The 12,332-nt window shown below is 39.1% G+C and overlaps 1 protein-coding gene across 1 annotated transcript in view; it reads right to left on the bottom strand.

The window, feature by feature from the left end:
• Positions 1-12,332, bottom strand: part of LANCL3 (LanC like 3) — a 39,013-nt gene that overhangs the window by 11,165 nt on the left and 15,516 nt on the right. The window contains exon 2 of the mRNA XM_042788903.1: positions 417-540. Within this exon, the coding sequence (XP_042644837.1) occupies positions 417-540 (124 nt within the window). The remainder of the gene's footprint in view (positions 1-416; positions 541-12,332) is intronic.

Here is a 12,332-nt window from a genome sequence, read left to right as displayed (position 1 = left end):
TTGCACTGCTACAGCAAAAAATGCTCTGCCAGTCCCCATGTGGCACCAGCAGCTTACAAATACCATCCCCTGACAGTTCTCTCCCAGGGGTACCCTCCTCCACACAGGCCCGGGCACCACACCTCCCGCTGCCTCCGCCTGGCAAGGGCGGGTTTGCCGGTGCAGAAAGGGGAAGAGGGAAGGAAGCTGCTCCCCTGGTGCAGCACAGGCACCTCTGCGCTCCCCAGCGCTGGGCAGCATCAGTCCTTCCCTCCAGCTCCCCAGTCCCACTTAGCAGTTTTAGGAGGTTGGATGGTCCCATCTCAGTCAGGAGAAATCCCACACTGTGGGTTTCATGTGTTTCATTTTTGAAGCATCTACTGGCTCAGCATCTACACACAGCAGCACTTGCAAAGTAGTCGGTGTGTTTTACTCACCAAGATACTCTGTTCCATAGTAGGAATACATGAGTGGGAATGGTTTCCTCTTCTTCACTGCATACTGCTTTCCTGATTCTAGTATGGCCAGGCAAATTGATTTTATTTGTGCTGGGGTCAGCACCTAAACAGAAGCATCGAAACAAACATCAAGTGTACTATAATAATTTTATTTTTTACATGTTTTTCAAGACTGCTTTTTTGCTGGTGCACAAGACAAAGTACTGCCTTTAATCCTATGAGCATGCCACAAGGCACATCATTATGAAGTTTCTTACGTAAAACTAAATTTACATAATGTTTCTCAAAACCACAGTTTCATACCATCTCAGGAAAGTGAACATCAAAGTTTTAGCTGCATGGATGAGGTGAAAAGAGGTCCCCTAAGAGCTCCTGACTTTCCTTCCCAGAGATCCATCAATCTGATGGAAGCTGACAACAAGCACCAGGCAAGCTGCAGCACAGCAGCCTCCAGACGGGAGGGAGAGCCATTAGGAGAAGACAAAGGAAAACAGATCTATAGAAGAAGTAAATGTTACAGGCTTTATTGGGACATACTGAGCTAGACAGATTTTTCTCAGACAATATAAAAGAGGAAGAAAGGAAGAAGGTACTACATTTTACTGAAAATCAATACTGCATATGTGGGTTCAGAAACATCTTAGTAAAAGAATCAGGCCTTCTTACTTGAAGAAAACGCACAGAAAAAATAAGTGCAAGACAGGTTTCTATGAAGAGAAGCTAGCTATGTTTATGGGACTTTTATCATCACCACAGGTCAAAAATGCCTTTAATGCAGTCCTAAGAAATGACTAATGCCTTATTCTTAGTGGTGTCAAAAGTAACCAAGATTGACAAATCATATATTTCACCAGACATGAACTTTTCCAAGTTACTGACCTAAAGCATCCAGTGAGGAATTGGGTTTACAGGTTTTAACTACAGCTCTAATGCTACGCAATTCACTGCAATCATCTGCAATTTCCTCTGTGTCAGCCACATCTGTACATTACTGACCAATACCAAGATCATTAAAATAATTTAGTTTAAGTAGTGCTTTGGGTTTAGGGAAAAGCCTGTATGGCAGCTGTACTTTGCAAAATATACTTCAACTTATGAAAAGAGAGCCGAGACAGAAAAAAGGCAAAATGAGGCAGAAAAAAGAAAAAGCCTGTAGAAGTAGCCTTAACAAGGTAAGTAGCAATCCTGAAACTAACTGGAACACCAATGTTTCTGAGCACGTTTGCTTTTGCTATAATTTTTACTATCATAGGATTTACTTTTTCATGTTTAAAAAATACTGTTAGCATTAAGTATGGAGGCAACACCTGTTATAAACGCTATTCTCTCATTTGGCATGTCAAAGATGCAACGGATAATTAATGTCACTTAAAACTTGACTAAAAACTAATGGCTGAAAAATCTTGTTTGTCTATCTTACCTTGCTGCCTGATAACAAGGCACGTACTAATGCTGCTCCAAATGACGATGATATTTGTACAATCTGGAGAACAACCTACTTCTGATCTTGATTACTGTTCTTTAATGTTACTGCAGTAGAAGTAAACAAGCCCTTAACATCTGGAGATTTCACTCATTTCCAGTCATTTGAAAATGAATTGTTTTAGCTTCCCCAAATTTAAAGAAATGGTTTAAATCCTAAGCAAATGAGGCGAGCAAAGACACGGTGAGACATACTGCATTCTCTCCAGAGCCCTCATTTTACCATCTTGCAGTTTGGGCCATAGTCCTCCAAATTCTATACTTTGTAAAAGGATTAGTAAGGTAACCCTTTAAAAATAAATGTGAAGGATAAGATCTCCTAGTTGTAATTCTGGAAGGCAAAGGCACACTGGTTAGAAAAATCATAACCAGTTCACTTTCTGTATGTAATGGTTCCTTCACTTAATAAATCAACTGGCTTTCAGTACAAACCATTTTTTGCTAAACTTGTTTTTATCTTCAGTACATTTAATTTTTAAATCTAATTAATAACTATTTTAAAATGCTGCTTGTATATTTCAAATGGATTTAAACCTTGATCCAAATCCAGACTTGCACAATGCTGCAAAAAGAAGTATCAGCTAGCAAGAAATGCATTGTTCAACATTTTAAAATATAAAGTGTAAAAGGCCAAACATTTAAGCACTATGATTACTTAAATGTATACATAGTATACCCTTTTGGCTGTCATAATGAAATATGCTAATGAATATCACCTCTTTTTTAGAATGCAAAAAAATCTCAAATGCAAAGCCACATGAAAAATTATTATTTAAAATCATTATTAGAACGGATGATAGAAATCAACCCATTCTGACCCACTTCCACATTATCAAAGAAAATGGAAAAGAAAACAACCTGTGTATCTTGAAAGCAACATTTTTTCTGGCCACTCAGACTGACCTGTATGCTTAAATCAGGTAGGTGTGTCCTAACTAATAGCTAAATAAGAAAATTTTTGTGCTGACTCCAAATATCTCTTATCAAGTGCTTCAATCCACCATCATTGTATGGCTTCTGCCTGTTTTACAAAACACTTAAATATGAAGAATTTGTATTTGCTCCTTATTCTAGGAAATGGTTGCCTGGAACAGAAGTTCTCACCATCATTATTAGTGACCTTCCAAAGGCTGAATGATCAGAAATCACATTTAAGATCTCCATTGGCTTGCTACATTTTATTTCAACCAATTCTGTGTTAAAACCTCAGATTTCTTTCACCTTGCCAAGAAATAAAATCTGTGGCTAGTCTCTGTATGCTCCCTCACAAGATATTTAATAAAACAGCTAAAAACTTATGATCAAAATAACAATCATAGAATAAATTAATCATAACCACAGACAGTGTAGCCATCGTTCTACAGAGTTCATTTTAATTTCAGTGTAGTCTCAATGCCTCCTTGCCCCTGGGAATTACTGAAGCAGTATGTTTAATTAGGGACAGCAAAGAAGTAGACTGAACACCCAAAGGCTTTGAAAGGATAAATCGCATATTGATATTACGTCCTCTGGTGAAAGCTGTCAGATACTTTGATGAAGAATAAAGCCAATATGAGAATATGCTACCCAGAAGAAAATTTCATGCTTGAGGTACCTACATTTTTTTGAGAAACTTCTTGAATGTCATTTAATGTGAGCTGGCTACACAGTAGATAAAATTATTCTTTAACATGTCAGTACTTAGCCAAAAGACTACTGACACTAAGAGATATAATGCTGGTGGTTTAATATTTCAGCTAAGTCTTTCTGTATTTTTAATGACACCACAACCTATCCTATCACATTAGAAGTGTTCAATTTAGTCTCCTCACTAGATCAAAGTTTGGAATACATGCTTTCCACATTTCCCCTGCAATTTCTGTATCATTTGGTTGGTGGAGTTCTTTATTTTCTGTTTTAAATCATTGTCCAGTGATGATGCATGCTGTTAAATAACCATCCCAACTCATATTGGTGACAGCTACATTCCCATATACCTTTTACTTTAAGCACACACTTAAGCAGCACTATACTACTTAGCATTTGTACTACTGCCTATGCCTAGGGGACCTACTTACCATAAAAAAAGCCACCATGATTGTTTCTAAAGTCTTTCCATTTTTCTTTTGTGTCACTGCAGACAATATGCCTTCTCCCCTTAAGACCCTCCACAAATCTGTGAATTATTTAAGGCAGATACTTTATTCAGTAAATCCCTGTTAAAAGTCAGCAAGGAAGTGCTGTGTATACAGCAACCATGGAACATTGTCTTTTTTTGTTGTTAGCAGTCTTTCTCAACCTAAGATTGTTTTGTTGAAAGTAAGTAATTTCACAACTAAGAGAGACTTCATAATATATTGGTTATGACAATGCTAGGACCTAGATATGTGTTTCAAAAACTGCAGAGAAATCTTGACCTTGAGGATTAGGCAGAAAGAAGCAGGACTAGCTCTTCTTTGCTTCTGATTACAATAACGTTTTCAGCACTTTGTCATTCCTCTGAATGCTTACTAGAGGCTCCCTGGCTCATGATTTGCCTTTTGAAAAACACTGCCACATAAAACTGCATAGTGTATTGAGTATATTTTAAGACTGTAAGCCTTTAAGTCTTTTAAAAGATCTGTATTTATTTTCTTAGAGCTCTTTCCTGCATGTAACTAATAGAAAGCATTACTGAATGCCAAGTATCATTATCTTTTTATAGATGCATCAGTACTTTCAGGAGGTAATAGCTACACTTACATTATGGAAAAAGCTGCCTTCTATGCATGTAAAAAAATTAATATGCATCTAACACATCAAACCTCTCTCTGTCACACTTCTAAAAGTCCATTTACATGAATTTGATCATATGCTGTCTCTGATGCTGCAGAAAGTTTCAAAAATAAACTGAAAAAAATGGGCCAGTCTACAAAAACCCAACAGGAGCTTTGCTATTAGTCTCCTATGCTGGAAGCCCAGCAGAGGGAGCTTGTGAATTAGTTATAATACTCAAAAATGCTATAAAAAAAGATACGCATCTATGTTCATCGGGATAGTTGACTCAAGCAGAAAGATGATGGATCCAACCTGGTAATTTAATGATGCCCTACTGCACTGTGTGATGGTTAAGTTCACTCCTTAAGCTTGATCTTTTTCTACCAAAGGCAGGGGCTGGGATTGTTCAGGGACCTTTTTGTGCAATGTCATGGCCAATTTTTTCTTCTTTCAGATCATGCTAACACCTGAAGCCAGGGAAGAGTATCAGATACAAAGAGGAGGTCTGCCTCCTCCCAGTGTTTTTCCAGTTTGACTTATATACCTCTCCTGCAGCACAGTGGGAAACCCAGCTCCAAATGCACTGCTGTCTGCTTCCCTTACAAGCAGTGTCAAGTACACCCTTCTTTAAAAATAGAAAACACAAACCATTTTTCTTAAATCTGCAAACTTTGTTCAAGGAACCAGAGTAGTTCCTGAAGTACTACTGATACTGTTGCTAACACAGTATGCCTCGTGCTGTAACAGCACCATGAATAATACTTTCTAGAGAGCATACTTTTCCAAATTTCTTATATTAACACAACTATATAACAGTGTGCGTAGACTCAGCACATTAATACAATTGTGTCAGTTTATTGGAAAATGGTACTTGGCTGCAATCTTGAGTAAAACAGACTTCCCTATAGATCCCATTGGTATTGCTTGTTTTTAAACATGTATATTTGGGGGAGGTTTTGAGGCTTTTTGCCTCAGCAGTGTGGAAACAGCAACGTCAGTCCTATCCTGATTTTGTGGGTCACTAACCATGAGTTCAATCAGAAACTGAAGACGTTTATTCCAGATGAACCAGATTAGTGGTAAAGAAGACAATACAGCACTTTTGTTATTGCTAACAGAGTACAAAATTTTGAGAGGTCTCACTTGCTAGGACTGTGTAGCACTAAACCCATCAAATTCAGCTGTTAAACCTGTCCTTCAGAAGGGGAAAATTTCAGACATGGCTGCAAATGAAGTGTTGCAGAAAAGGATGGAGCACAACTGTTACTGTAGCTAGGAGAGCGGCTGAGAGCAGCTGGTGCTGCTACACAGTTGGTCAAAGGCAAGAAGCATCTCTACTCGTTGGGTCTCAAACACTGGAGAGTTTCAAGGAAAAAAACCTGCAATCGGCCTTTCTTCAAGCTCCCCCCTTTCCTGGGTCAATGAAGAGAGAGGGAAAACATGAGTTTCTCCACTTACACTCTGTTCCTCTTTCCTATATATCCCCGTGCCCAGCCCCCGCCCCCCCAATTAATGACAGGCCTCAACCATCTCTCATGCAGCTCCACCGGGGTCTGGCAGGATACAGCTATCTAGTTCTAATATAGCCGCTCTCCTAGGTCTTGCGGAAGGAAACGAGAGGTCCCCATCACCCTCTTTACTTGAAGAAAGCTGGGAAGCACAACCCCCTGTGCTCTGCTGCTGGAGAACTGAAGCAGGAAGGATGTCAAGGAACAGAACTAAGAGCAGAGCAGTTCAGATAACCAACGTGACTTAGGAGATATCTGTCTGCCTCTCCAGAGGCTCTTCAGCTGAATGTGGCTGGTCAACAGCAAAGACAGCAGGGAACTGCTCAGAAGTACAAGTCCCATCACAGAAGAAGTGGAGTGCCCCGGCATGCAGGCCTGTGTTACAGCTTTCAAATGGCAGCCGCCTGCACCCCAGCTGCATGCTCTCTTCTGCCTCGTAGCGGGTTAGAGTTACCACAGAGCACAGGGAGACAACAATTTAATTTCAAGCATCTCTCCCTAGAATTGCACCCAAATTCAAGAGTAGGAATTGAAAAGCATGTTGAAAACAAGTAAAAATAAAAGATTTGCAAATTAACTGAGAAACAAACCCAGCACTGCTTGGACAGGCTTTTTTCTACATTACAGAATTCTACCCCGATTTTTTTCAACAAACAAGTACAATTCTTCCTTTTTCTTTTATTATTATTATTCACCAGCCTCATAATGCATGGCTGAGCCATTCTGAGGGCACAGACACTGGAAACTGGCCAAAATCCTTGTTTGGAGCTCCTGTGTGTCAACCACTCCTCCACTAGACATCAGAGCAGTATATGACAGCTGCAAATGACTCAGAGATTAGTGCTGCATGGATACTGGTTTCCTTCTATCTATACTCCCTGCACAGGTAGGAGGAAGATTATTCCTGTAAAAACTTCTTCATCAGCGGGAAATCCTTTGACTATTTAGTCTCAGTCAGAAAGTACATCAGTACAGAAGTCTGGTAGTTAGCTTATGCCAAAGCTGCAGTGCAGAGCTGTCATCTCCTGATGGAGGATCTATCCTTCTGCACTCTAGATACATCCCTGACAATTCTATGTCACAATGATAATTATCTTCCAAGCTGGGCACGTTGCACTCTGGTTTGGGTAACAGGCAGTCCAATGTGTTGTAGCTGTGCTGCCCCAGGATCCCATCACATTTTTTATAGTAGCAAGCATGGAACATCTGCTCTGCCCATGTACTTTGGATCAGGTTACTTCCCCTAAACAGCGGGTCTGCTGGTTCACTGGAAGTGAATCCATGCCTTCATCTGTTCCACAGACACTTCTTGTTATAGGAAAGCTGCCCTGGTGCTTGAACTGATTGATGCCTGCAACCTATCCAGAAGTACTATCCATTTGTCCAGCTCCAGAGCAGCAGGAAACAGGATTCATGAAACAGCCTTTGCAAAAAAGAAAAACTTTGTAACATGGATGAGAGAGCCTCTCCAAACATTACAGTAACTGTGGCCCTGCCTTTAGTTTGAACTCAAAAATTATAAAAGTCTAACTGGGCACCATCATTTGCTATCAAAATCTCAGGCAGACCAGTCATTGGAAAAATGAATTTGTTAGTGTTTGTATACATCTGCAGGTCAACATGATATGGGCAGAACCTGCTCTTGAGTCAGTCAGTAAAGACTAATATTTTTCTCAGGGAAGCTGATCTAGGCTTAGAGTTCTACAAATGAAAATGGCAACTGCATCTAGAAACTAAAGAAAGTTGATAAGCTGTATTTTAAAATCTCATGAAGGTCTCCAGAAAGAACTGGACACTTCTATTCCTTCATTCTTTTACTTCATCTGGAAAGGAGAACACGCAGCATCTGACAGGGCATTGATCTAATAAAATATAACGTGTTTACTTCTGAGGCGTATAAATGTACAAAGAGAAATGTTCATGCTAGGACCTCTCAAGATTATGAATTGTACTGCTGCCAAGTTCATGAAGACACAGTTAATTTTGGAGGTGCCACTAAATATAGAAGTGAAATCAGGCACTGGAAAGCACTGTTGCAAGGTCTTAGAGGAAACAAGGACATCTCTGGTTCATCTCCAATGTTTAAGCTCTGAGAAATTTAGCCTAGTTTTCTATGGGAAACTGATAATACCTGTACAGTTCCTTTAACTGAAGTTTGGTTAAGAAAGACAAAGGGACAAGGGCACGGTGCATCACTTCATACACCTGACTTAACAAAACTTTACTGCTGTAGTGATCTCTCCTGGCAGAGGCTACGTGCTTGGTGGCTGGCTAGCTCTCGTATTCCTCATCTGGGCTGTGAAGGGCCAGCTTGGTGCTACATTGCAAAAGGTGCCACAAAACAGAGAGGGGTTGGCTTACCTGGCCCTGGGGGAGAAGGAAAGGGGGTAAAAAGAGAGAGAGAGATAAAAGAGTGAAAGAGCTCCTGGGCCCCGTAGGTTGTGTTAACTAGCTGTGTTTGAAAAGAATTACTTATATCCAAATTCAGTGTGGTACTGGCCTGGAGAAAAGTCAGCAGTTTTCATACAGCACATTTGGATGATTAAATGTTTTTTAATTGCACCCTTCACTGAGGCATCTCTGATCAAGATACTGCACAGAACCTGTATGGTCACACAACCTTTTAGCTCTTTCCAGCTTATCGCAGGTACCATTTTCATGCTGAAATTGTATATAACATTAAAGCTTCACTTGTTTCAACATCAGTAATTATGTTGTTCATAAACATGAACTGAAAACAACTATGTAGCAAATAAAAAGTATAGGATGGGGACAGAGAGGTTGATTGACAGTTCCTTGAGAATATCTCTAAGGACGTTCATAGTTCAATTCATCTTAAGTAATACCGTCATCTTAATCACTCAGTGATGGACAAGGAAAAAAGCCTTTTCAGTCTCAGGCAGTATTTATTTTTTTCAATTTGTCAAAGCCATTTCACCTACTAGATTATTCATGCTGCTTTTAATATCAAAGTCCTCGCTGACCTGAATGGGCCTCGACCTGGGGGGTGTTACTCCCGACAAGTATTATATAAGAAATGTTGGAAGTTTTACCACTTGGCGTAATATCTAACATAGATACAAAACCAGAATAATTTCATGACCCTCAAGAATGGAGTCCAGTAATTCACTTAGTAACCAGGTTGATAAACTAGAGTTTCTATGCCACGTAATTATTCTTATAAATTCTTATTATTCTATGTCTTGTCAGTAACACCATAGGGCTGGCTCACAGTCTGTTGAGAATGATAATAATTTTGTCTGAGGTAGCCCTTAAAGATTGAGACTACCTGGCTTACTTGACAGAGCAAAATGCTGAGCTAGCTTGTGGAAGCTGAGTAGAGAAACCTAACAGATACAGCTGAGCAGACATCTAACTCTTCAAGGATTGATCCTACTCTCGTTTTAGTCAGTTTGGAGGGAAGCCACTAGCAGATGCATTCTCATTCATTGCTTTACATCAATGTGGAGTGCATGACTTACAATAAAAATATTTGGGTTTTTTCACCACTTTTTCTTCAGTTCAAGGCTGTGCACACTCTACATCTCTACTGAATAAAGGCAGATTTATAAACAGTAGCTCTCCCTGGAACTCCTGGAAGAATTTTGCTTCATGTCAACAAATATTCTGAAGGAGACTGTTTCCTGTGATGAGCTGGGCAACATACTATCTTCCATATCTAAATGAAAGAGGATTACAAATTTCAGTTGAGGTATGAGTCACCACTCCCCTGAAGCTAGAATTCCAAATAATGGTTTAGATTTTGTGTTGAGGCAGAGCTTTACACTCCTGCTGTAAAGCCTCTTTGTTCCTGCAAACACATTGTTTGAGGGACTAAAAATCTAGCAATAAAATGAAAGATTGCAGTTTATACACCCACCACCAAATTGTACTGGACAAAACTATTTGATCTCACTTGATATTCAGTTTAACAGGAGCTCCTTTGCCTTTCAAGCTGTTATGCTAGGCTATGGCTAATAGATGCAGCTGTAACTGTAGGACACAGGTCAAACTTCCACTGTTTTCCAGGGAGAAATTTCTTCTGTCAGGACTACAGGATTGGGCATGGAGTACACCTGTCAAAAACATTCTACCACTTTTAAACTGATCAAATATTACAATGTAAGTAATTGCGCTTCCATTTACTTATATATATGAAGTGGGTTGCCAGGTATCGTAACTTATTTGCTCTTCCTCTTTTTGGCTTCCTCAGTGTTTTGTTTATCATTGTTCACATGGCTGCAACTCACAAAATATGCCAGGTAGATTTGAAACACAGGAAGACAGTGACTTCATTCTATACATTATTAAGCAGCCTTATGGTTTTTTCCTCTTTATGTTAAGGATACTGAATTCCTCATCCTTTATCATCACCCAGTCCTCTTATCTTCCCCATACAACAATTCCCAGTCTACCTCCAATGTCTTTAGGCTTGTTTTCTGAGTGTTCATACCTCCTCCCTCTATAAAAGTGAACATAATTCACAAGCTTAGTGAACTAAATAAGAAAACTGATATGCCTCCTCAAAGCCTCATGGCAGAAGTGCCAGTACAAAAAAAAAAAAATAAAATTATGGGGGAGGACAGTGGCTGAGAGGAGAGGGTGATGCAGAGCATCCATTTTGTGTTCTTCTACCCAAACTCCAAGTATTTTGCTCCCAATTCAGAAACAATAGTACCCAATGCTAATGAATTCTGCTACAGAAAGTAGCGTCTGCAGAACTATCCATAAAAGACTTTATAGCTTGTTACTGTGCTAAACTTGCAGAGACGATGTACAGAAGCACAGAAAAGCAAAATGCTATTCTCTTCTTCATCTGTTTCAGATTAAAGTTCAAGAAAGAGAACACAGTTGCTGCCAGTGTTAGAGGCTCCCAATCACAATGCTTTCAATGTTACGGGTTTTTTTCCCCATTTAAAACCAATAAAAGCTTAGTTTTACATCTTGAGATGCTACATAGGGATGCATGAAATGCCCTGAGAGTGGCTATATAATAAGTGCATGGTTGTAACAATTCAGTACCTTACAGGAGTTCTTGACCTTCTCAAAATTCTACACTCGTGGAAGAGAAGGACCTAAACTATATGTGACAATTTTCACAGTGCTGTGAACAGCTCAGTGAAAATCTCTTCTTAGTGTATTGCAGCACTGTAAAAAGCAAACAAAAAGTATGAGGATGCATAAGAGTAATAGTGAAATGGTTATTAAAAAGCTACTTTGTCAGTCATTGCTTTGTTTTTTTTCTGGTATTTCTCCAAGTCTGTTCTCCCACAGAGATAAATAAAATAAAATACAATAAAATACAATAAAATAAAATAAAATATCAAGCAGAAAAAGATATTTTAGAGACAAGTAAGAGATTGTCCTAAGAAATGAAGCTAAAAAGACTGCAACACTTATTTTCTGGACAGGAGACAATGTGATAAAGAACACAAAAAGTTATTTTATATTGTAACATAAGAACGAAACGATAACTTATGCAAAGCATCAAGTTTAAAGACAGAATATCTCTCTGTTCACCCAAGACTCAAGTAAGCTAGAGAATTTATTTCTGCAAAGTTTAGCTGAGTCCACTTGCACTGTGGAATTTTGACAAATAAACTGAACCTCTCTATAATTAAGGTGAGAATTTTAAAAAAAGATTTTTAGGTTAGCTGCCAGAAGTGCCCCACCAGTCCAAGTGAATTAACCTACAATTCTTCAGAGCCTGCGTTGTTTAAATTAGTATTTTATCACATTTTAATTCATCAAATATCACAATGTAAGAACATCTATCTATTCCTGACAGATGTTCCAAGGCCAAGTCATACAATCGACTTCCAGAACCCAGCCCACCAATTCTGGAAGAAATGTAAAGCCTTGTGCTTCAGAGCATATAGTCAGTCCTTAAAAAAATGCAGCTTAGGCGTGTTACAGGCAACATATTTCAAAATTACCTTCCACAGACATTTGTTGAGCTATTCTGAGTCATCTAGTACTGGTATAAGATATTAACCCATATGGAGCATTGGAAACAAATGCTGAAGAAGAAAGATTTGTTTGTGTACTGCCGTGCTCCTCATAGCAAGCATGTGGAAGCATTCAACTGTTTAGACAATGTCCACGTTGTGCTGTAGGTAACACAGTTTGGAAACTGTTACTCAAAGCTATTTTTCAGTTAGTGTGTCTC

Source organism: Tyto alba, unplaced genomic scaffold, assembly GCF_018691265.1.
Source record: "Tyto alba isolate M040663 unplaced genomic scaffold, T.alba_DEE_v4.0 Super-Scaffold_14, whole genome shotgun sequence".
In the NCBI taxonomy this organism is placed as follows: domain Eukaryota; kingdom Metazoa; phylum Chordata; class Aves; order Strigiformes; family Tytonidae; genus Tyto; species Tyto alba.
This window is presented reverse-complemented; position numbering and strand designations above follow the sequence as displayed.